The sequence below is a fragment of the Saimiri boliviensis genome, chromosome 8 (genome assembly GCF_048565385.1).
Source record: "Saimiri boliviensis isolate mSaiBol1 chromosome 8, mSaiBol1.pri, whole genome shotgun sequence".
Taxonomy (NCBI): domain Eukaryota; kingdom Metazoa; phylum Chordata; class Mammalia; order Primates; family Cebidae; genus Saimiri; species Saimiri boliviensis.
The window spans coordinates 67,740,447-67,765,586 of NC_133456.1; the positions used below are offsets into that span (position 1 = coordinate 67,740,447).

The following is a 25,140-nucleotide window of genomic DNA, read 5'->3' on the forward strand; positions in this document are numbered from 1 at the left end:
TGAAATCCTGGGTTAAACACATTTGCTGCGTTTCTGTGCATTTCAGTTGTTGTCCTGACTGGTGCTTAGAATGCCCTTTCTTTGCTCCATCTCCAGGTTGGTCCCCGAGCTCTTTGGAAGAATCCTCATAGTCTCTAGATGCCCTGCTGCCTGGTATAATTCGTCTTCCATATTTCCTACCCCACACCTGGAATCAGCCTTCTCCCTCAGGAGTCTTTATTCCTTTTAGGGACAATGCTGGCATTTTCTCCAACAATCTTCATCCATCCTGATGCCTACAACATTTCTCACTTCACCCCAACCCCATGCCTCCCAGCTGAGACTCAGGGATGCAATCAGGGATGGAAAGATCCTCATGAATACAGCGACAAATAGGTTTAGGCTCAAAGATGGCTGAAGCCCAGGGATGCCTGTGCTATAACAACTTGGTAGAAATAATAAAATAATGGGATTATAATTTGAAATGGCTATTTTGACACAGCCGTAGCAAAATATCCTGCTGTAAGGCAAGTCAACCAGTTAGGAGACAAGTTGAGAATTTCAGGAAAAGCAAGGTGATAGGTACTGGCATCAAACTAACTTGGGTTTGAATCCCAGATCTGCACTTAAACATCTGCATGACCTTGGACACATCACTTAACCTTCCTAAGCCTCTGCATCCTCATTCATAAAATGGGGTGGTAATAACACATATCTGATAGGGTCATCAATGTAATACATATAAAACATAAGACGTGTTACACAGCAAGTGCTCAATACATAAAAATAGCAATTAGTTTTGGCATTTTGTTATTGTTGCTAAAACTGACATAATGACAGAGGGCAGACTCTGAGCAGTAACCACTAGCCACAGGTGACGAGTGAGCACTCCAGATGTGCTTGGTCTGCATCGAAAAGGGCTGTGCATATAAAATCTGCACTGAATTTCAAAGCCTTGGTGAAAGTATTGTAAATTATACCATTAATTTTTTAATTTTTATTACATGATGAAATGATAATATTTGGGGCATATTGGGTTAAATAAAATATATTATTAGAATTAATTTTTTCTGCTGCTTTTATTATTTTAACATAATACTAGAAAATTTTAAATTATGTATGTGCTTCACATTCTGCTTCTCCTGGATAGTGCTTCTCTAGCAACATTAAGAAGATATTTTTGTTTAGTTTTGTTTACAGTGAAGGGGACCAAATGAATTAAGAATATATTATAAGCAAGGGTTTGGTGGCTGCAGGGATGAGGGGTGAGGAACAGGGAGGAGTGAGGGACCTCCTCTAGGTTTCAGGTCTGCATCATTTCTTTCATGGAGCCTATGAACCTGCACCTTCTAACATGAAGCCACTTTTAATGACTGCTTCTTAGCAGACTGATATCTATTTTCCCAAGAAAACAACTAACTCTACTGGCTGCTTTTCCCTATGGCCAAAGAGGCAGTTCTTCTGGGTCTTGATAGCAGATGTTGGACAAAGAACCAAATCTGTTCTTTTGGGAGAAATAATTTATATTTATTAGAACCTATCATGTTCCAAACATTGAACATGTCTTTTTGCTTCATGGCAAAACATTTGTTGGAGGCAGCTGTTACAACCTTCATTTCATAGATAAAGACATTGAGATTCAGAGATTAATTAGCTTACCCCATGTCATATAGCAAGGAAGGAACAGAAGTGAGAGGTAAAGCAAGGCCACCTGCCTTCCGGATCCATGCTTCCTCTCTTGTAACTGGGTTGTCTTTTAGGAGTCTATGTGTGGACTGAAGAATTCAAGACCCTAAATTCTGTCAGTCACTCATCTAAAACGGTTTCTCCCAATCCCCTGAGTTCTAAGTCCCTAACTGAGAACTCAAGAATCTATTCTAAGTTATTCATGGTATTTACAGAGCTTCCTTGGCACCTGAGACATCCTATCAAACATTTTCCAGGCAATTCTGAAATCATAGATTTTTTTAAAAGAATAAGTATCTAATTTAATATTTCTCAAGAGTCTTTCACCATAGAACCCAAGCAATTTGACCTGATCTGGTTTTTATTTGACCTGTAGTCATTTAAAGGGAATCATTATTCCTGTTAACTGATTTTTTAAAATATATCTTTAAGTATAACCCTTTAGCGAGTCAGAGTAGGATTTAGAATTTAAAATACCTTTCCCTTTATCTGATTAGTGTCTTTTGCATTGTAAAAGTCTGCTTTTACTATAGGGTCCATTTGCTTCTAAGTGGCCTTTCACCTGAAACCTTTAAAAAAAACTATCCAGAAAAAACAAAAAGTATCCACTCTTAAAGTTGGCATCTGGCCCAGAATATCTCTGACAAATGCTAATATTCAATCATTTCTCCAAATTATGCCTCAAATCCCTTCAGTCAGGCTAACACTCTTAATTTAGCATGTTAAGAATCAGGCAAAAATAGGCCCAAAAGTCTTAAATGACTAAAGAATTAAAGATAAAAAATATTATTAATTCATTTGGTCCCCTTCACTGTAAGCAAAACTAAATAAAATGATTATATGGGTCACTGGTCCTATTCTGTCCCACTGTGGTGGTTATCGGGTGGGCTGTAATTAAATCTGTCATGGCCTCTCTGAACTGATACAATCCACTAAAATTGAACCAGGAAGAAACCTGAAACCCGAATAGACCAATAATAAATAATGAGATCAAAGCCATAATAAAAGGTTTCCAGCAAAGAAAAGCCCAGGACCCAGTGGCTTTACCACTGAATTTTACCAAACATTTAAAGAATAACTAGTACCAATTCTACTGAAACTATTCAAAAAAATAGAGCTGTAGGGAACACTTCCAAACTCATTTTATGAGACCATTATCACCCAGACACAAAAGCCAAAGACATCAGAAAAAGAAAACAACAGGCCAATATCTCTGATGAAAATTGATGCAAAAAATCCTCAACAAAATACCAGCAAATCAAACTCGGCAACACATTAAAAAGATAATTCATCATGACCAAGTGAGATTTATCCCAGAGATGCATGGATGGTTCAACATATGCAAATCAATCAATTTGATACATCATATAAACAGAACGAAGGACAAAAAACATGATCATTTCCATTGATGTTGAAAAAGCATTTAATTCCGTGAAGAATATCAAAGGTCGTTTAATGGAAACAGCATTGATCTATACATGACTTTGGGCAGTATGGCCATTTTCACAATATTGATTCTTCCCATCCATGACCATGGAATGCTTTTCCACTTGTTTGTGTCCTCTGTGACTTCCCTGAGCAATGGTCTGTAGTTCTCCTTGAAGAGATCCTTCACTTCCCTTCTTAGCTGTATTCCTAGGTATTTATTCTCTTTGTGGCAATTGTAAATGGAAGTTCATTCATGATTTGGCTCTCTGCTTGTCTGTTGTTGATGTATAGGAATGCTTGTGACTTTTGCACAATGATTTTGTATCCTGAGACCTTGCTGAAATTGCTTATCAGCTTAATAAGCTTTTGGGCTGAGATGATGGGGTTTTGTAGATACAGGATCAAGTAATGTGCAAAGACAACTTGACTTCCTCTCTTCCTATTTGAATATGGTTTGTTTCTTTCTCTTGCCTGATTGCCCCAGCCAAAACTTCCATACTCTGTTGAACAGGAATGGTGAGAGAGGACACCCTTGTTGTGCCAGTTACCAAGAGGAATGCTTTCAGCTTTTGCCCATTCAGTATGATGTTGGCTGTGGGTTTGTCAAAAATGTCTCATTATTTTGAGGTATGTTCCTTCAATACCTAGTTTATTGAGAGTTTTTAACATGAAGCAATGTTGGATTTTATTGAAGGCCTTTTCTGCATCTTTTGAGATAATTCTGTGTTTTTTCTTTAGATCTGTTCATGTGATTGATCACATTATTGATTTGTGTATGTTGCACCAGCCTTGCACCCCGGGGTTGTAGGCAACTTGATTGTGGTGGATAAGCTTTCTGAAATGCTGCTGTATTCAGTTTGCCAGTATTTTATTGAGAATTTTTGCATCTATGTTCATCAGTGATATTGGGATATAAGCTTTCTTTTTTTGTTGTATCTCTGTCAGGTTTTGGCATCAGAGTGATGCTGGTCTTATAGAATGTGTCAGGGAGAAGTCTCTCCTTTTCAACTCTTTGGAATAGTTTCAGAAGAAAGGGCATCAGCTCCTCTTTGTTCTTCTGGTAGAACTCAGCTGGAAATTCATCTGGCCCTTGGCTTTTTTTTGATTGGTAGGCTCATTGCAGCACTATTCACAGTAGCAAAGACATGGAATCAACCCAAATGCCCATCAGTGATAAACTGGATAAAGAAAATGTGGTACATATACACCATGGAATACTATGCAGCCATAAAAGTAACAAGATGATTCCTTGCAGGGTTGTGGATGGAGCTGGACATCATTATCCTCGGCAAACTAATGCAGGAACAGAAACCCAAACACCGCATGTTCTCACTTACAAGCGAGAGCTGAACAATGAGAACACATGGACACAGGGAGGGGAACTACATGCACTGGGGCCTGCTGGGGGAAGAGATGGGGGAGGAAGAGCATTAGAAAAAATAGATAATGGGGTTATGCTGGGTGAATAACTAGGTGGTGGGTTGGCAGGTGCAGCAAACCACCGTGGCCCATGTTCACCTATGTAACAAACCTTCACATCCTGCACAGGTACTGCAGAACTTAAAAATTAACAATGTGATGTGGGTCAGTGACTCAAAAAGAAAGCACTTAATAAAATAAATACCCCTTAATCATAAAAACTCTCAACAAACTAGGCATAGAAGGAACATATCTCAACACAATAAAGGCCATATATGACATACCCAGAGCTAGTATTATACTGAATGGGGAAAAAGTGAAAGCCTTTCCTGTAAGATCTGGAACACTCCAAGGATGCCTACTTTCACCACTGTTATTCAACATAGTCCTGGAAGCCCTAACTAGAGCAATCAGACAAGGGAGAGAAATAAAACATATCCAAATTGGAAAGGAAGAAGTCAAATTATCCTTGTTTGAAGACTACACGATCTTATACTTGGAAATACCTAAAGACTTCTCCAAAAACCTATTCGAACTGATAAACAAATTCAGTAAAGTTGCAGGACACAAAAATCAACACACAAAAATAGTAGCATTACGAATGCTGGGAAGATGGCAGCCTAAGAACAACTCAGGACTTCAGCTCCCAGTGAAAGTGCAGAGGGTGAGTGGACGCCGCATTTCCAGACGAACTCTTATTGCCCACAGACCAGGAGATACCCAGGCAGAGGGGTCGCCAGCATTGCAGTCCCAGCCTGTGCGGCTGTTTTGGCCCCCGCGGGGCTGATTCCGCCCCGCGCAGCTGCTGTGACCACGCCCTGTTGCTGCGGTTCGGTTCTCCGTACAAAAGCCACTGGTCTGGGAGCCCTCTTAGCTGGCGATCGGAGCCCTGAGACGGCAGAGTTGCCCATTCATCTGAAATAGCGAGCCCGACCAGGAGATACCTAGGCAAAAAATCCGCCAGGAGCCGGCGCCACAGTTCAAGCTGACTCAGTGAGTCCCAGCACGGGAGATCCCGGCGCCTTTTCAACAAGCGATTGGAACGCGGGGTCGTTCAACTTAAAAGAAAAGTCAGGGAGCCAGGTGATCAGGCTTGGTTGGTCCCACCCCTCCACCCCAAACAACAACCAAAGCAAAAACAGTAATTGGAAACCCTCTGGGTTGAGCCCTTCAAACCAAGCACAGCTGAACCAGGACGGTCTGGCTAGGTGGGGGAGGGGCTTCAACCATTACTGAGACTCTCCACCACTAAGGAGGCAGGCTGCCATTGCTGAGGCAACCCACCATTGCCGAGGCAACCTGCCACAACAGAGAGAGTCCGCCATAACAGAGGCGGGGCCACCGTTGCCCAGATGGTTCTAACTACACCCATATAAACAGGACTGCAGGGAAGAGCTCAGGGCAGATGGGCGGAGCCCACAGCAGCTCAGCAAAGCCCCTGCGGGCAGACAGTGGCTAGGCGTGCTGCTAGCTGGGCACGTCAGACCTGAAAGAAAAATCAAAAAAGGCAGTAGTGCAACGGAAACTCATAAAGCTCCAACTCCCTAGGACAGAGCACCTGGGAACAAAAAGTGCTTTATGAGTTCAGCTGCAGCAGACCTAAACATACCTGCCCAGCAGCTCTGAACGAACAACAGAGCTCACAACTCAGGACTTAAGCCCCAATAAAAGATACACTGTCTCCTCAAGCAGCTCCCTGACTCCCATAGATCCAAAGACTCACCTCATAAAGGAGAGAATGGACTGAGCATCCTTCTGGGACAAAGATAGCAGAAGAGGAAACTGGCAGCAACCCTTACTGTTCTGCAGCTGCTGCAGGTGATCGCCAGGTAAGCAGGGCCTGGAGAGGACCTCAGCAGTCCTACAGCAGAGGGGCCAGACTGTTAGAAGGAAAGTTTAAAAAAAAAAAAAAAAGAAGTAACTTCAGCATCCACGAATTAGAAGCTCACTCAGAGACCCAATCTGAAAGACAGTAATTACAAAGACAACAGGTGGATAAACCCACAAAAATGGGAAGAAACCAACGCAAACAGGATGAAAACTCCCGAAACCAGAACACCTCTCCTCCTAAAAGGGATCACAACTCCTCACCAGCAAGGGAACCAGACAGGATGGAGAAGGAGGGTGATGAAATGACAGAATCAGACTTCAGAAGGTGGGTAGTAAGAAACTACAGTGAGCTAAAAGAACACGTTCTAACCCAACGCAAAGAAAATAGGAACCTTGAAAAAAGATTGAACGAAATGCTGATGAGAATGGACAGCACAGAGAGGAATATAAGTGAATTGATGGAGCTGAAAAACGCAACACGAGAACTTCGTGAAGCATGCACAAGCTTCAACAGCCGAATTGACCAAGCAGAAGAAAGGATATCAGAGGTCGAAGATCAACTCAATGAAATAAAAAGAGAAGGCAAGAACAGAGAAAAAAGCACAAAAAGAAATGAACAAAATCTTCAAGAAATGTGGGACTATGTGAAAAGACCTAATCTACATCTGATAGGTGTACCTGAATGTGATGAAGAGAATGAATCCAAGCTGGAAAATACTCTTCAGGATATTATCCAGGAAAACTTCCCCAACATAGCAAGGCAGACCAATATTAAAATGCAGGAAATACAGAGAACACCACAAAGATATTCCTCAAGAAGAGCAACCCCAAGGCACATAATCGCCACATTCACCAGGGTTGAAATGAAAGAGAAAATGCTAAGGGCAGCCAGAAAGAAAGGTCGGGTTACCCACAAAAGGAAGCCCATTAGACTCACAGCAGATCTCTCAGCAGAAACCCTACAAGCCAGAAGAGATTGGGGGCCAATATTCAACATCCTTAAAGAAAAGAACTTTCAACCCAGAATCTCCTATCCAGCCAAACTAAGCTTCATAAGTGAAGGAAAAATAAAATCCTTTGTGAACAAGCAAGCACTCAGAGTTTTCATCACCACCAAACCTGCTCTACAAGAACTCCTGAAAGAGGCTCTACACATATAAAGGAACAACCAGTACCAGCCACTCCAAAAACACACCAAATGGTAAAAGAGCATCAACACAATCAAGAAGCTGCATCAACTAACCAACAAAACAGCCAGGTAGCATCAAAATGACAGCATCAAATTCACACATAACAATACTATCCCTAAATGTCAATGGACTAAATGCCCCAATGGAAAGACACAGACTGGCAAATTGGATAAAAAGCCAAAACCCATCAGTGGGCTGTATCCAGGAAACCCATCTTACATGCAAGGATACACAAAGGCTCAAAATAAAGGGATGGAGGAAGATCTCCCAAGCAAATGGAGAGCAAAAAAAGGCAGGAGTTGCAATTCTCATCTCTGATAAAATAGACTTTAAAGCAACAAAGATCAAAAGAGACAAAGAAGGACATGACATAATGATAAAAGGATCACTGCAACAAGAAGAGCTAATGATCCTAAATATATATGCACCCAATACAGGAGCACCCAGATACATAAGGCAAGTTCTTAATGACTTACAAAGAGACTTAGACTCCCACACAATAATAGTGGGAGACTTTAACACCCCATTGTCAATATTAGACAGATCAAACAGACAGAAAATCAACAAGGATATCCAGGACCTGAATACAGACCTGGAACAAGCAAACCTAATAGACATTTACAGAACTCTCCACCCCAAATCCACAGAATATACATTCTTCTCAGCACCACATCACACCTACTCTAAAATTGACCACATAATTGGCAATAAATCACTCCTCAGCAAATGCAAAAGAACAGAAATCATAACAAACAGTCTCTCAGACCACAGTGCAATCGAGTTAGAACTCAGAATGCAGAAACTAACTCAGAACCGCACAGCTTCATGGAAACTGAACAACTTGCTCTTGAATGTTGACTGGATAAACAATGAAATGAAGGCAGAAATAAAGATGTTCTTCGAAACCAATGAGAACGAAGACACAACATACCAGAATCTCTGGGACACATTTAAAGCAGTCTCTAGAGGAAAATATATAGCAATGAGTGCCCACATGAGAAGAAAGGAGAGATCGAAAATTGACACCCTATCAGCAAAATTGAAAGAGCTAGAGGAGCAAGATCAAAAAAACTCAAAACCTAGCAGAAGACAGGAAATAACTAAGATCAGAGCAGAACTGAAGGAAATAGAGACACAAAAAACTCTTCAAAAAATCCATAAATCCAGGAGCTGGTTTTTTGAAAAGATCAACAAAATAGACAGACCACTAGCCAGATTAATAAAAAAGAAAAGAGAGAATAACCAAATTGATGCAATAAAAAATGATAAAGGGGATATCACCACAGATTCCACAGAAATCCAAACCATCATCAGAGATTATTACAAACAACTCTATGCACATAAACTAGTAAACCTGGAAGAAATGGATAAATTCCTGGACACCTGCATCCTCCCAAGCCTAAACCCGGAAGAAGCCAAAACCCTGAATAGACCAATAACATGGTCTGAAGTCGAGGCAGCAATAAAGAGCCTACCACCAAAAAAAAAGCCCAGGTCCAGATGGGTTCACAGCTGAATTCTACCAGACATACAAAGAGGAGCTGATACCATTCCTTCTGAAACGATTCCAGACAATCCAAAAAGAGGGAATCCTGCCCAAATCATTTTACGAGACAAACATCATCCTGATACCAAAATCCGGCAGAGACTCAACAAGAAAAGAAAATTTCAGGCCAATGTCCATTATGAACATAGATGCAAAAATCTTCAATAAAATACTGGTAAACCGATTGCAACAGCATATCAAAAAGCTCATCCACCATGATCAAGTAGGATTCATCCCGGGGATGCAAGGCTGGTTCAACATACACAAGTCCATAAACGTAATTCACCACATAAACAGAACCAAAGACAAAAACCACATGATTATCTCAATTGATGCAGCGAAGGCTTTTGACAAAATTCAACAACCTTTATGCTAAAAACCCTCAATAAACTAGGTATTGACGGAACGTATCTCAAAACAATAAAAGCTATTTAAGACAAACCAACAGCCAATATCATACTGAAGGGGCAAAAACTGGAAGCATTCCCTTTGAAATCTGGCACTAGACAAGGATGCCCTCTCTCACCACTCCTATTCAATATAGTACTGGAAGTTTTAGCCAGAGCAATCAGGCAAGAAAAAGAAATAAAGGGTATCCAAATTGGAAAGGAGGAAATCAAATTGTCTCTATTTGCAGATGACATGATTATATATCTGGAAGACCCCATCATCTCAGCCCAAAATCTCCTGAAACTGATAAACAACTTCAGCAAAGTCTCAGGATACAAAATCAACGTGCAAAAATCACAAGCATTCCTATACACCAGTAATAGACTTCAAGAGAGCCAAATCAAGAACGAACTGCCATTCACAATTGCTACAAAGAGAATAAAGTACCTAGGAATACAACTAACAAGGAACGTAAAGGACCTCTTCAAGGAGAACTACAAGCCATTGCTCAACAAAATAAGAGAGAATACAAACAGATGGAGAAACATTCCATGTTCATGGTTAGGAAGAATCAACATCGTGAAAATGGCCATACTGCCCAAAGTAATTTACAGATTCAACGCTATTCCCATCAAGCTACCAATGACCTTCTTCACAGAACTGGAAAAAAACACCTTAAACTTCATATGGAACCAAAAGAGAGCCCGCATAGCCTAGTCAATTCTAAGCAAAAAGAACAAAGCAGGAGGCATCACACTACCGGACTTCAAACTATACTACAAGGCTACAGTAATCAAAACAGCATGGTACTGGTACCAAAACAGAGATATAGACCAATGGAACAGAACAGAGGCCTCAGAGGAAATACAACATACCCACAACCATCTGATCTTTGACAAACCTGACAAAAACAAGCAATGGGGAAAGGACTCCCTGTTTAATAAATGGTGTTGGGAAAACTGGCTAGCCATGTGCAGAAAGCAGAAACAGGACCCCTTCCTGACACCTTACACCAAAATTAACTCCAGATGGATTAAAGACTTAAATATCAGACCTAACACCGTAAAAACCCTAGAAGAAAATCTAGGCAAAACCATTCAGGACATAGGTGTAGGCAAGGACTTCATGACCAAAACGCCAAAAGCAATGGCAACAAAAGCCAAAATAGACAAATGGATCCTAATCAAACTCCACAGCTTCTGCACGGCAAAAGAAACAGTCAGTAGAGTGAATCGGCAACCAACAGAATGGGAAAAAATTTTTGCAGTCTACGCATCTGACAAGGGGCTGATATCCAGAATTTGCAAAGAACTAAAGCAGATCTACAAGAAAAAAACAAACAAGCCCATTCAAAAATGGGCAAAGGATATGAACAGATACTTTACAAAAGAAGACATACAGGAGGCCAACAAACATATGAAAAAATTCTCATCATCACTGGTCATCAGAGAAATGCAAATCAAAACCACATTGAGATACCATCTCACACCAGTTAGAATGGCGATCATTAAAAAATCTGGAAACAACAGATGCTGGAGAGGATGTGGAGAAATAGGAACACTTTTACACTGTTGGTGGGAATGTAAATTAATTCAACCATTGTGGAAGACAGTGTGGCGATTCCTCAAGGACCTAAAAATAGAAATCCCATTTGACCCAGCAATCCCATTACTGGGTATATATCCAAAGGATTATAAATCGTTCTACTACAAGGACACGTGCACACGAATGTTCATTGCAGCACTGTTTACAATAGCAAAGACCTGGAACCAACCCAAATGCCCAATGATGATAGACTGTATAGGGAAAATGTGGTACATATACACCATGGAATATTACGCAGCCATCAAAAACGATGAGTTCACGTCCTTTGTAGGGACATGGATGAACCTGGAAACCATCATTCTCAGCAAACTGACACAAGAGCAGAAAATCAAACACCATATATTCTCACTCATAGGCGGGTGTTGAACAATGAGAACACATGGACACAGGGAGGGGAGCACTACACACTGGGGTTCGTTGGGGGGAAATGGGGGAGGGGCTGGGGGGTACGGATGTGGGAAGAGACAGCATGGGGAGAAATGACAGATACAGGTGAGGGGACGGAAGGCAGCAAACCACACTGCCATGTGTGTACCTATGCAACAATCTTGCATGTTCTTCACATGTACCCCAAAACCTAAAATGCAATTTAAAAAAAAGTAGCATTTTGTTTTATTGATGAATTTTAGAGCCTATATCAAGTATTATTGCTTAATTGCACACAGTTGTACTGTAGAGAACAGGCTGTTTGTTTTTGTTTTTTCTTTGCTATAACTACTCACACTCTCCCCACCCTCAATAATCTGTGCCTGAGGTCCTGTGAGAATTTGGCAATTCTAAAATCTGAATATTAAGGGATTTCTGTGGTTTTGGTAGCAAGCTCCTTGACAGTAACCTTATAAAAATTTGTTCAGACTTTTCATCCTATCAATGTTAGGCACACAGAAGATTAATTGAATATCCATAAACAAACTTATTTTACATTTCCCTTTGTCAAATCCTTTGATAAGTTTCCCTTTGTCAAATCCTTGGATAAGTTTCCCTTTGTCAAATCCTTTGACTGGCCAAGCTAACCTGGATTAGTCTTTGAATAATTAAGACTTTAAAGATAAATAGTAAAATTTCTATATGTCAACAGCAAACAATCTGAAAAAGAAATTAAGAAAGTAATTCCACTTATAATAACTACAAATAAAATAAAATATCCAGGAATAAACTTAACCAAGGAAGTGAAAGAACTCTACAATGAAAACTATAAAATGATGATGCAAAAAATGGAAGAGTTTACAAACAATGAAAATATATTCCATAGTCGTGAATTGGAAGAATCAATATTGTTAAAATGTCCATAGTACCCAAAGTAGTCTATAGATTCACTGTAATCCCTATCAAAATGCCAATGACATTCTTCACAGAATTAGAAAAATGATCCCACAATTTATATGGAGCCACTAAAGACCTAGAGTAGCCAATGCCATCCTGGGCTAAAAGAACACAACTGGAGGAATCATATTAGCTGACATCAGATTATGCTCCACAGCTATAGTAACCAAAACAGCATGGCACTGGAAGAAAAAGAGACAAATAGACCAATGAAACAAAATAGAGAATCCAGAAATAAATCTACACATCTACATTAAACTCACTTTCAACAAACGTGTCAAGAACATGTATTGGGGAAAAGACAGTCTCTTCAATAAATAGTGCCGGGAAAACTAAATATATGCTGAAGAATGAAACTAGACTCCATCTCTTGCCATGCACAAAAAACAAATCAAAATGGATTAAAGACTTAAATCTAAGATCTCAAACCATGAAACCACTGTAAAAAAAACGTTGAGGAAACTCTCCAGGACATTGGTCTGGGCAAAGATTTCTTGAGCAATACCCCCAAAACACAGAAAAACAAAGCAAAAATTGACAAATGGGATCACATCAAGTTAAAAAGCTTCTGTACAGCAAAGAAAAAATTCAAAAAAGTGAAGCGACAACCCACAGAAGGGGAGAAAATACCTGCAATCTATCCATCTGGGATTAGCAACCAGAATATATAAGGAGCTCAAACAACTCAATAGGAAAAAACATCTAACAATCTGATTGGAAAATGGGCAAAAGTTCTGAATAGACATTTCTCAACAGAAGACATACAAACAGCAAACAAGTATATGAAAAGTTCCTCAACATCACTGATCATCAAAGAAATACAAACCAAAACTACAATGAGGTATCATCTCGCCCCAGGTTAAAATGGCTTTTATCCAAAAGACAGACAATGACAAATGCTGGTGAGGATGTGGAGAAAAGGGAACCCTCGTACACTACTGGTGAGAACCTAAATTAGTACAGCCATTATGGAGAGCAGTTTGGAGGTTGCTCAAAAAAATAAAAATAGAACTACCATATAATCCAGCAATTCCACCGCTAGATATACCCAGAAGAATGCAATTCAGTATATCAAAGAGATACCTGTACTACCGTGTTTATTTCTGCACTATTCACAATAGCCAAGACTTGGGAGCAACCTACGTGTCCATCAACAGATGAATAGATAAAGAAAATGCGGTGCACATACACAGTGAAGTACTATTCAGACATAAAAACTAGATCCTGTCATTCGTTCCAACATAGATGGAACTGGAGGTCACTACCTTAAGTGAAATAAGCCAGGCACAAAAGGACAAACTTTGCATGGTCTCACTCATTTGTGGAAGCTAAAAGTTAGAACAATTGAACTCATGGAGACAGACAGAGGCTGGGAATGAGAGTCAGGGATGGAGGGACGAAATGAGCGTGGTTAGTGGATACAAAACACAGAGAGAATGGATGAGGTCTAGTGTTTAACAGCACAGCAGGTGCCTGCAGTCTACAATAATGTATTGCACATTTAAAAATAACTAAAAGAGTAATAACTGAATGGTTTGCAACACAATGAAATGATAAACGCTCAAGCTGATGGATACCACAATTACTCTGATATGACTATTACCCATTATATGCCTGCATCAAAATAACTCATGTACCCCAAAAGTATATGCAACTACTACATACCCATAAAAATGGCAAAGAAAGAAAGAAAAGTAGCTTGCAATAACAATCCACAGAATATATTCTATTTCATTCTTCTCAAAAGACAATGGTGTCCTGCCATGCACTCTTCTTTACCTCTACAACTGGGCAGAAGCAGAGCTACTCACTCAATCTTCTAGGCTTCAAATTGGGAGATTAAAGTAGTTTTTATTCTTGATATGAAGCATCATCAAGAGACTGTTCAGTAGTACTTGCTAGTTCCCAAAATTATATTGACATTTAAGGGTAGGTAGAGAAATAAGAATCCTCAGAAGAAATGGAAGGAGCAGCTAGATAACGAGAAGGAAAGCCAAGAGAGGACTGTCCTCTAAGTCAAGGTTGCGAAGCATCTAGAACATTCTCTTTATAGTAGCAGGAAATGAGCAACAATATCAAATTCAGCAAGCTGAGAGCTAAGTAAATGTGGAGAGACAGCTATTGTATACACCTGCTGGGAAGTCACAGCAACCTTAGAAGAGAGCGGGTCTGGGGTAGCACAGATGTCGATTTGCTATTCTGACCTTTTCCATGAACTGGACTCCTTAGAAGCAGGTCTGAATATTTTGGTGCCCACAGTACCCAAAACAGCGCCTGGAATATAAGAGGCACTTAATAAATGTTTGGCAAATGAATGAACTAAAACAAAATAAAGTATGTAGTTGATTTGGAGAAAAAAAAAACTCAATGACATTTAAAACTCCTTGTAATAAGATGTACCAATGTTTTCTAAATTAAATCACTAAGTCTAAAATTATCACCGTATATGTAGCTTCTTCCCGGAAGGCTCCTGGAGCCAACACAACTCAGTTCCTGAGGAGAACGTATAATCTGCCACCTACAAAGACAAAGTCTTGGATATTAGAAGCAACCCTAAATTTCTGTGCTTAGAGTGACCTTTTGAGTTGCCAGAGTAATGTCATTAGTGTTACAATTTTATGCAAGATTAGGCATGTAATTACGTGTTAAATCGCTCCATTGGCTCCTGCTTGCTCATTTAACAAAGCGGAGTTCATTCCGAGGATCCCAAACGCGTCGCTCAAGGCCACGAGCACTAGGAACCTGCAGCCACTTTGCTCCTCCTCCCACACTCACCTGTCCTTGCAGCTGTCACCTCGAGGCCTCAGCACCTGAAGGAAGTGAGAAGCCACAGCGAAGTGGCACCACAGAACCACGACTCTCCAGCAGAAGCTTCTAGAAGCAAAAGGAGTATCCATAAGTAATTAAACTCACATGAATTCAGAGCCTGAGAGGCTCCAGTCGTGTTTCGCGGCTGCATTTCATAATTACCTGGAGAGCTTCCAAAAATACATGGATGCCGGAGACCCACCCCCCAGGCTCTGAACTGCCTGGAGTGGGACCAGGCACCAGCATTTTTAAAAGCCTTTTCCAGATGATTCTAATGTGTGCCCAGTATTCAGAGGCACTATCTTTATGTTTTTCTGTCTCAGAATGGGTATCAGAACTTAATGCTAATGAGACAGCACTTCAGAGTTTATCACCCCGCGTCTCAGAAAACCACTTTTCCTCTGTTGAGTGCCCCGACCCATAGAAGAAAAAATCAATAGTCTCAATGTACAAGTACAAAGTGGCTTAATTGAATTTTTTTACAGAAAGATAAAATCGAATCCATTTGTTTTAAATAAATAACAGGGGGCAAAGAAACGATGGTTCAGTGTGTGCCTACTGTATGCCATGATCTACTTTAAGCAGTTTTACACGTATTGTTTTATCTATCTCCCAAGCAACCCAGAAAGGCAAATAGAAACCCGTTTCTACTGTCGAGGAAACAAGCTCGGCGATGTGAACTTGGCTTGTCCAAGTCACAGAGCTGGCACCCAGGGTGCAGGAGGCACACAGACAAGGGCCTGCCTGCTGCCCTCAGCTGTCTTCTGTCTGTCAGGCCATGCTGCCCTGTCTAAGGAAAACCCGAGATATGATCCTTCACCACGCAATAGAAATGTTCTTTCCAAGTCAATGAAAGGGACAGATGGAGCTGGACCATCCAGAGCAGGGGAGAAGTGGAGGGTAAGTGTGGAGGACAGGCCAGCTAAGGGAAGGGTCAGGGAGGAGACATCAGCTGCACCCAGGAGGTGAGTAGCAGTGCAGGAGGCCAAATCACACCAAGGTCCACACTTTCCAGCAGATACTAGATGGTCAAGGCAGCAAACGCAGCCACGTGTCACTCTGTCCCGGACTGTGCCCTAAGGGTGCGTAAGACGCAGGCCTGCCTTACAGTTGCTTATAACCTCGCGTGGGGGGCAGACGTGCAGGCACCCAGGACAGGCCTTGCCTTGCCTGAGCAGAGGTAAGTCCGAGAACTGGGAGCAGAGACGAGGAAGCTGTTTGTGTGGGTGGGATAAAGCTCCCAGGCGAAGCTCGTCCGAGGTGGCTTTGAAACGAGGTAACTCCTTCACCGTGAAGGCAGGAGGAATGGCCAGAACTGAACCAGGGAAACAGAAGCTAGCAAGGTGTGTGCCTGAGACATGGACAAGGGCCCTTCACAGATTCCTGGGACGCAGGATCGTCACATCTTCACGGACTGTCTCCTTCCCCCAGGGCTGAGGTTGCACCTGTTGGCTCTGAATCTTCACGTGGTGCTCACCTGCAGTCACCTAGGAATGGTTCTGCCAGGTTCGCCCCAGTTCCTCCATCATTTGATGGTGGAATTCGATTCCCGTTCCCTCTCCCCACTGCCCACAGCTCTGTGCAGCCCGCATACACGCGGATCTCTGTTCCCTGTTAGGGTTCCAAATTGTAAGATTTTATCTAAAGCGCTTTCTTTTGGTCTCTATATCCCTTTCCTGATCACAGTTCAAATGAAAAGTTTAAAGTGAGCAAAGCTGAATTAATTTCTTAAGGAGTTCGGGAAGGCTGTCTTTGAGCTGGGAAACCAGCTTCCATTAACATACTTGGAATTCTAGGTGTTTCATCGAAGCCTGGAATTTTTTTTCCAGCTGCGTGAACCTTCATACTGTTGTCTTTAAAGCAGCTACTCCGTTTTATTTTAATTAGCAAAGTCTTTAGCAGGTTTTAAATAATAGTTTATCTTTATGAAAGAAAACTAGGGCAGAAACACTCTAAATCTACTCATTGGAATAAACTGAAGAGTCATTAAGTGCTTTCCAACAAGATTTAGACAGCTCATCAGAATAAATATAGATTTCATCTCCCGCTTTCTATATCATCTTAAACAACAGAGCAAAGGTACAATGCTTGAATAAGGACACACAGTCTGAAAATATTCTAAATATACTGAAATCACTGCAGCTCCTTTCACTTTGCATAGTTTCAAAACAGTTACAATTTGTATGGTGTACCTGTTAAAGGCTGTCTAATAGCCAGGAATAGGACAGCACTCAGGAATTTATTGCTTTACCTAGACTCAGATGGTGCCTGTGAAGGTATGACTGAACCAGTCAGAGGATTCCACACGAGTACAAGCTGAAGTAACTTCTTGAAAGCTGAAGCCAGTCCTCATTCTTATGAAGTAATTCATTCAATTTAGATTAAAAGGACTCTTCTTTCCAGAAAGTTAACTGGTTTTAATAACAGATGTAGTCCCTATTCTATTTGATATTTTAAAGATGTTCAAAAAGAAACATAAATAACTTGAAACAACACGGACGTAAGCCGTTTAAAGAGACAGCAGACATAATTTCTATGTCTTTCTCAATCTAGGGTCTGGGGCATCCATTAGGTGACTCCTTTGGTTGCTGCCATTAACCTAGAACAAGGGCAGGTGCATGATTCTTGCATCTGTCCTGGTTACCTAACTCCCAGCCAGTGCTCTGCCTCCCATAGCCTCCATTCCTTAGCGCCCTGGTGCTGACCTCAGGGCTGCAAAAGGAGATCAATTTCCAGACCCAATCCCAGAAAGTAAATACACAAAGATGTAGCATATGCTTAGATTCATTCTTCGATTTCTTGAATCACAAAATGTTGGTGCTAAGAGGTATCTTAGAAGTTATCAGTTTCAAACTCTCCACGGTAGAGTAAGCCCCAGAGTCATTAAGTGACTTTCTCAAGGTCACACAGCTAGTTAGTGACACAATGGGGCCTGTAACCAGCCACTCCCTCTGGGTGTGTGCTCTGTTCCCTGCTGCTCGGTGAGGTCTGAGAGCCACTTCCTCTGAGATTAGCTGCTATATACCATATTAGATCCCTGCTGCTCAGTGAGGACTGCAGACCAGCAGTATCAGCATTGCTTCAGAGCTTGTTAGAAGGGCAGGCTTTCAGGCTCCACCCAAGACCTTTAAAGCTGAATGTGCATTGCAACAAATCTTTCTCTGCGTCACTCAGGCTGCGGTGGTACACTGACAAGCACAGCTCACTGCAGTCTGGAACTCCCAGGCTAAAGCTCTCTTCCCACCTTAGCCTCCGTGCAGCTGGTGTTGCAGGCAAACACTACCACGCCTGGCTAATTTTGTTTATTTTTCATTTTATGTAGAGTCAGGATCTTGCAAAGCTGCCAGGTCTGGTCTCAAACTCCTGGACTCAAGCGATCCTCCCAACTAGGCCTCCCAAACTGCTGGGATTAGAGGCATGAGCCACCACAGCTGGCCCAGATCTTGAGGTGATTCACGTGCACATTACAGAACCGAAGCCAAGCCGGGCTTGTTGTCACAGATCTGTAGTCCCAACTACTGCAGAAGCTGAGGAGGTGAGATTTCCTGGACCCAGGAGTTTGAGGCTGCAGTGAGCTATGATTGTGCATGTGATTAGCACTGCATTCCTGCCTGGGAAATACGGCAGTCCTCGTCTCTAAAGGACACATTTTTAATTTAAAAACCTAAAATGCAATAAATTTAAAAAAAAACTGTAAGAATTGAAGGCAAGTAGATGTTGGATTGAAGCATGGTTCTACCTCTTCTAAATGTAAGCAAAAATCTCAAAATCCTGAAAGCAGCATTTAGAATCTGGAAATGACATCACTACCCACCTTGCAGAGTTTTCACTGTATAAAGCGCAACATAGATACATGCAAATGCATTTCATGAAGTATGTATGTGCATAAGTACGTGGCATATAGTAGCCGATATGTTATATAGTAGCTAATCTAACATGGTATATAGTAGCTATTCTAATATAGTATATAGTAGCTAATCTCTGATATGGGATATAATAGCTAATCCAATATGGTCACAGTAGCTAATGTTATTTCCATCTCATGCTTTTCATTAATATTGTGCTTAACCAGACGTAAAGCCACTAATGACTATGCATCCATGAAGGAACTTCCAGTCTTCCTACCTTTGTTCTATCATGTTAAATATCATTTAATTTTTACATGTGATTAAGACTTCTTTATTTAATGTTCCTGGTGCCCAAGAAAATTATTATTATCTGAAAAACAAATAATAATAGCTAACTACTTTTAGTGCTGTGCATAGGGAGGAAAGAACTTCTCCTGAAGCCAAGTCATAACCAAAACTACACAGCGTTCTTAAAATACCTTGACTCTTGATTCTATAAACCTGGTCTCCAGAAGCCAGTATCCACTGCCACGGGTACTGTTAAGTTTCTTAGGCACAGACTCAACTGCCATAAGCAGAAGCCACAACATTAGCAGAAGTGGGGCACAGTTGCAAGATGACGCTTCGTCACCAACATGTCACACTTGTCAGCACTTAAAAAAAAAAAACAGATAGAAGAGGAAAGAAGAAGTCGAATTTTAGGATCCAAATCTGAACTAAACTTTTGGAAAAATACAGCATAGTACAGAGTATGAAACCATATCAAAGTGATGTTTTGAAGGAGATATTTTGGGGAAAATGTGATTTTAACATCAATTAGGAAATCATGTTTGCCGAAGGCAGTGACTCTCAACCCCAGCAGTGTGTTACAATCAGCTAAGGGAGCTTTAAAAAGATCGAATGCAAATTCCCGAGAGGCACCAGGCTCTAGTGTTTTTTAAAAACTTCCCAGTCGATTTTAACGTGCAGCCGGGATTGAGAACCTCTGCCCATGGCCGCAAAGCCCCGGTGTTGTTTCAGAGTCGGTCCACGGAGAGCTCTTCCTGGCTGTTAACTCCAGTGTGTGCCTCTTCTAGGTCTTTCTGCCAAGCCTCCGGGACACCCACCACAAGGAGAGGAGACCCTGGCCCAACATCCTCTAAGATGTTTATATGGACCAGCGGCCGGACGTCTTCTTCGTACAGACATGACGAGAAAAGGTAAATGCACTGGGATTCTGGGCCCTCTTGAGAGCATGTGACCTGACTCTCCCACGAGGATGTTACAGGAAGGTGTGATTCAGGCAGCTGAGCCTTGGCCCTGCAGGTGAGGACGGACTCTGCACTGAGGAGCAGGGCTCAGCATGCTGCCCTCCGTCTCCCCACACGTTACATGCTCACTTTCAACCGTAGCTCTGCAAAAGCTGTTCCCTGTCACAAGCTCTTTGCTTGGCCAACGCTGGCTCAGCCTTCCAGTTTCCAGTAAGAACCAGCACTCCCCACACCCTCTTTAACCAGACAGACAGTGTCGCTGGATTTCCAGTGCTGAGCACTGTACCTGGCCCGCGGTGCTCAAAAGACACTGAGCACCAGATGGTTTAATAATAATTTACTCATCGAATTAATTAATAACAACTAAATAAACAATATGGTTAATAAAATGATAAACACGGAGAACCACTGGCAGCTCAGTTTCTTCTTCTGAAGTGATGAAAACTGCATTTCTGGGCACTGGATATATGGCGGGGGGTGGGAAACAGAAACTATGGGAAGAGGAAAAGAGGGCAGACAGATTCATTGAGGCCTCAAAATCCTTGGGAGAACAGCCTGGGGGAGGGAAAGATGAGGGAGTGGAGGAAGGACGGAGGGCAGACCAGCGCTGATGAAAGACACGATGACCTTATGCAGCTCAGTCCAGTCCTCAAACCTGGGTTCAGGGAGTGAATGTATTCGTCAAATCCTCCAGTCGTTTTTAAATATTTAGTCTCCCTCTTCCTCATTGACCTTGTACTATTATTTGGGTTACGTGGAGATAAATGTTAAATATAACTGCCTTTACCAGCATATTGCAGCTTAAGCAAGTTGCACATCAGGCAGAATCTGATAGAAATTAGATTGATTTGGTTGAAGGGTATTTGTGAAAAACTAAAATTAAAATTAAAAATTACAGTTGATCAGTAGTGCTGGACACAAGGAGAAGAAACTGAAGGGGGTTTGCTTGAATACTGTTTTCAGAGCTGATACGTTTATTTTCCTTCTGAAACCTGACTTCCCCACAGATAAAAATTCTGTAAAAATTTCAAAAGGAAAGTTGTTCTTCACAATGATTATATATTACAGCAAAAATTGGGAAGCAACTTGAAAATTCACCACAGAAAATCTGCTAAATAAATCATTGAATATAATATACCACTTAGCACTTTAAAATGCTCTGACATTAACCAAAAAAGCCAGTCGAAAATTTGCATACAAACTATGATTGCAGCCACAAAAAACACACAAAGGCAAAAAAGTCTGGAAGAAATAGCATGGTTTTCACTGCTCTGCTTTCCAAATGTTTTGTAATATGTTGTTACCTTAATTATGGAAAAATAATTATATGATATTTAAGTAAAATTAGAGCCCAGAAGGCAACTAGCATTTGAACAGAGCCCCTCAGCTCTCCGTGGGGCCAAGCAGATTAGCTGAAAACTTGCTTTACATGATCTTCCCTAGGCTTCCACTGCTTTTTTCCAAGGCTCAATCAAATTATTTTCCATTTATTTCCAAATTGTATTCAAATTTTCAATTGAATAATCTTTCAGCCAGATCTTTTCTGTAACACTATAAAATTTCATGTGTCATTTCAAATTCCATATTTGAAAGTGCAGAAGAGCAGAGATTTGGTCCTGAGACTTTCCTGCCAGGACCAAATCCAAGAATCGTGCTGCCTGCAGGAATATTGCAACTGTCAACAGCCAACTCTCCTGAAACTCTGAAGGCTTTATTAGAGCACGTGAAGTATAATGCATTTGTCTCACCTTCTGTTTACCCCCATCAAATCATTTAATACATTTTGCTGCTTTTTATGAACAAAGGAATTAACCTTTAAGAAGCAGTTACTGTGGACTGTTGGTTTTAATTGTGATCTCTTAACTTGTAAGACAGAGATTGTTATGCCCGCTTCACAGATGAGGAAACTGAGGCATTTTAAATAACTGAGAGATTTTAAATAACTTCCAAAGGCCCAACAACTAGCCAGTGATGGAATCAGGATTTGACCCAAGCTGGCGTGCTCTTCCCTGCACCCCAGTACCCACACAGGCTCCTGTCAAACTTGAAATATCTGGAGTGACAGTGAACACCCACTCCCACAAGGGGAAGAGTTGTTAAAGCAGAGTTGGATGCTGTATATCACAGATGATGATAAACCCATCAACATTTGTGGAGCTTGAAAGGTGTGAACAGTTAGCTTAGTATTCTGCATCAGTAGGATTCTATGAAACTTAAATTACTGTTTTTTATGTTCAAAGTATCATTTCAGAATGATGGAATTTATGATAATTAAAATACGACTATGAGGAAATCATTTTCAAGCTTTATTTATGGATGGGGGTGCAAACGCTTATTAAATAAGTCAGCAGGGCCCACAAATACGTGGAATCGGCCATTCAGCTGGTATCCTTGGTTTAATGGTGGACTTCCTTTGTCTCTGCCTTTTTTCTTGACAACCTCTTCATCTTTGCTGTTTAATTCATAAATTCTTGGAAGAGAAGATTCAGATTTTAAACTGACTTTGAGCAGTATGTGTGGCTCTGTTTAAGATGCTCTTGGTGGCAGTAGTCATGGTGATAATGAAGATGATGATGGCTGATAATAAAGCTACATAATTAAGGTCCTCACATTAATTATTTGGAAATAAATTAACTAGATTGTCTAACAGCACTGCCTGAAATTGCTGTTAATTCAGTGTCTTCTCATTCTGCAAACCTGGGCTCTGCATGTGCCCGGTTTCTCCAGCTGTGTTCTTACAGCAAACCAAGAGGCCGGGCCATCCAAAGTCCTCAGCTGCTCCACAGTGCCTCTTCCTGAGACCAGAGCCAAATATGTCAGGATATTGGATTCCCTGGGATTCCTCAGATAGTAGATACCAGGAAACCAGCTCAAGGACAGGCAGAACAACTTAATAGAAGGAAAAGTTAAATTCCGAAACCAAATGTCTTCTTGCTCAGAAGACATGGAAGTCAGTTTTACTTTTTTCTTCCTTACTTTAATTCAAAGCCAGACCTTTTTCTAATCATCTCCTATAGGCAAAATGTAAGTTCCTATTTTCATCTTCCATTCTACAACCCAGCAATATGAAGAAGTATTTTTTATTCTGTAAACAAACTACTTTGTTAGTTGAACTTAATTTAATTTCAAGCAGAAGAAAAAAAACAGAATAACTAGAAATTAAAGAAGAGAAAGGTTTTAAAGTTAAGGGCATTACAGATTGTTTATCAAATATTCTTTAAATTGTTTTCATTAAATATTAAAGTGAAGCAAAGGAATATTTATTACATATGTTATATACAAAAAAAGATATTATATACATCCAGATCCCCATCATTTAGCTTAAAAAACAAAACAATTGGAATTTTTGAAGCCCTTGAGGATGCTTTCCTAATACGATTCTACTTCCCATCGCAGCCCCCACCCAGAGATAATCACCATCCTCAATTTTGGGTATATCATTCTCTGGTTTGGTTTTTTTCGTGAGTTTATCACATTTGAACCTTTAAACAATATATTGTTTGTATCTGAATGTTTGGAGACTTCATATAAATGGAACCATGCCATATTTATTCTGCAACTTGCTTTTCCCGAAACGTTGCGTTGCTGTGACCTGACAGTGCCCGCATGAGTCACATGGCTCGTGTTCTCTGCTCTGCGGGGTCCACGGCATGACCCTCCTACCGTGATTCACCCGGTCTACTGCTGATGGATGTTTGAGTTATTCCCAGTTCTTCTGTCTTTACCTGCAGTGCTGCTGTCTCTTTGTGCCCATGTGTGATCCTGCTTCAGACTTAAACCTAACATGGGAATGGTTGGTTCGATACACAGCTTTAATTTTACCAAGCTGTGGTTTTTCCAAAGCAGCCACATATGCAATTCCCATTCCTCACAGCCTTGTTTAGAGTTTTCAGATTTCTAATTTTCATTAATCCAGAGGGTACTATGATTTTAATTTTTATTTCTCAGATTAGTAATGAGATTGCATCTATTTCTTTAGTCCTTTTCTCTGAGTGGACTGCTTAAATATTTGGCCGAATTTGGTCAAATACTTGACTGTTTATTGCAATTATCTCATTAGATTTATATTTAAGTAACATTTTGTGTCAATTATAATCATATCCCTTATCATGTTTCTACTGGATTGTTTATCTTTCACTAGGCTTGTAGGAATTATTTATAAAAGTCCATATTAATTCTTTATCTGCTGTATCTATGTGAATAGCTTCTCCCTGTTTGTGGTCTGGCTTTTCACTTTCTTTACCATGTATTTTGATAAATATATTAACATATTCTTCGTTTTAACATATTCTAAATTAACAATTTTTGAAATATTTTGAAATCCCCTCCTACTCCAGATTCAAATAGGTAACTTCCTGCACAGTTTTCTAAATATTTTGTAGCATTATCTTTCGCAATTAAGGATTTAGTCATCTGGAATTTATATCCAATTGCCCCAGCACCATTTATTGGAGAATTTATCCTTTCCCCGTTGAGCTAAAATCACATATCGTATATTACATTTCCATATGTACATGGATATGTCTTTGAATCTCTCTTCTGTTCCACTGGCCAGTTTTGTCAATCTCAGACAAACGCCACACTCTAGTTTACAAATTTTAGCATTATGCCTGTAATACATCTTGATACTTGATAGGACGAGTCACTCATCTTGTTATTTTGTAGTCAGAAGTGCATTTACTATTCTTAGACACTTGCACTTTCAGGTAAGTTTTAAAATCAGGTTGGCAAGTCACACCTATCACACTTCCCCCCCCCCCAAAAAAAAAACCTCAGGATTTTTATTAGAATTTTATAAAATTAATTTGTGATAAATTTACATCTTTATGTCACCAAGT

The 25,140-nt window shown here is 40.6% G+C and overlaps 1 protein-coding gene across 2 annotated transcripts in view; it reads left to right on the plus strand.

The window, feature by feature from the left end:
* Nucleotides 1-25,140, plus strand: part of KCNMB2 (potassium calcium-activated channel subfamily M regulatory beta subunit 2) — a 281,046-nt gene that overhangs the window by 216,891 nt on the left and 39,015 nt on the right. Inside the window, exons 1-2 of one of the 2 annotated variants that reach the window (XM_074404573.1) lie at nt 18,534-18,739; nt 20,129-20,251. In XM_074404573.1, the coding sequence (XP_074260674.1) occupies nt 20,196-20,251 (56 nt within the window). In that variant the 5' untranslated portion in view covers nt 18,534-18,739; nt 20,129-20,195. Of the gene's footprint in view, nt 1-18,533; nt 18,740-20,128; nt 20,252-25,140 lie in introns of those variants that run through there. The other variant, XM_003926918.4, reaches the window with a different exon arrangement.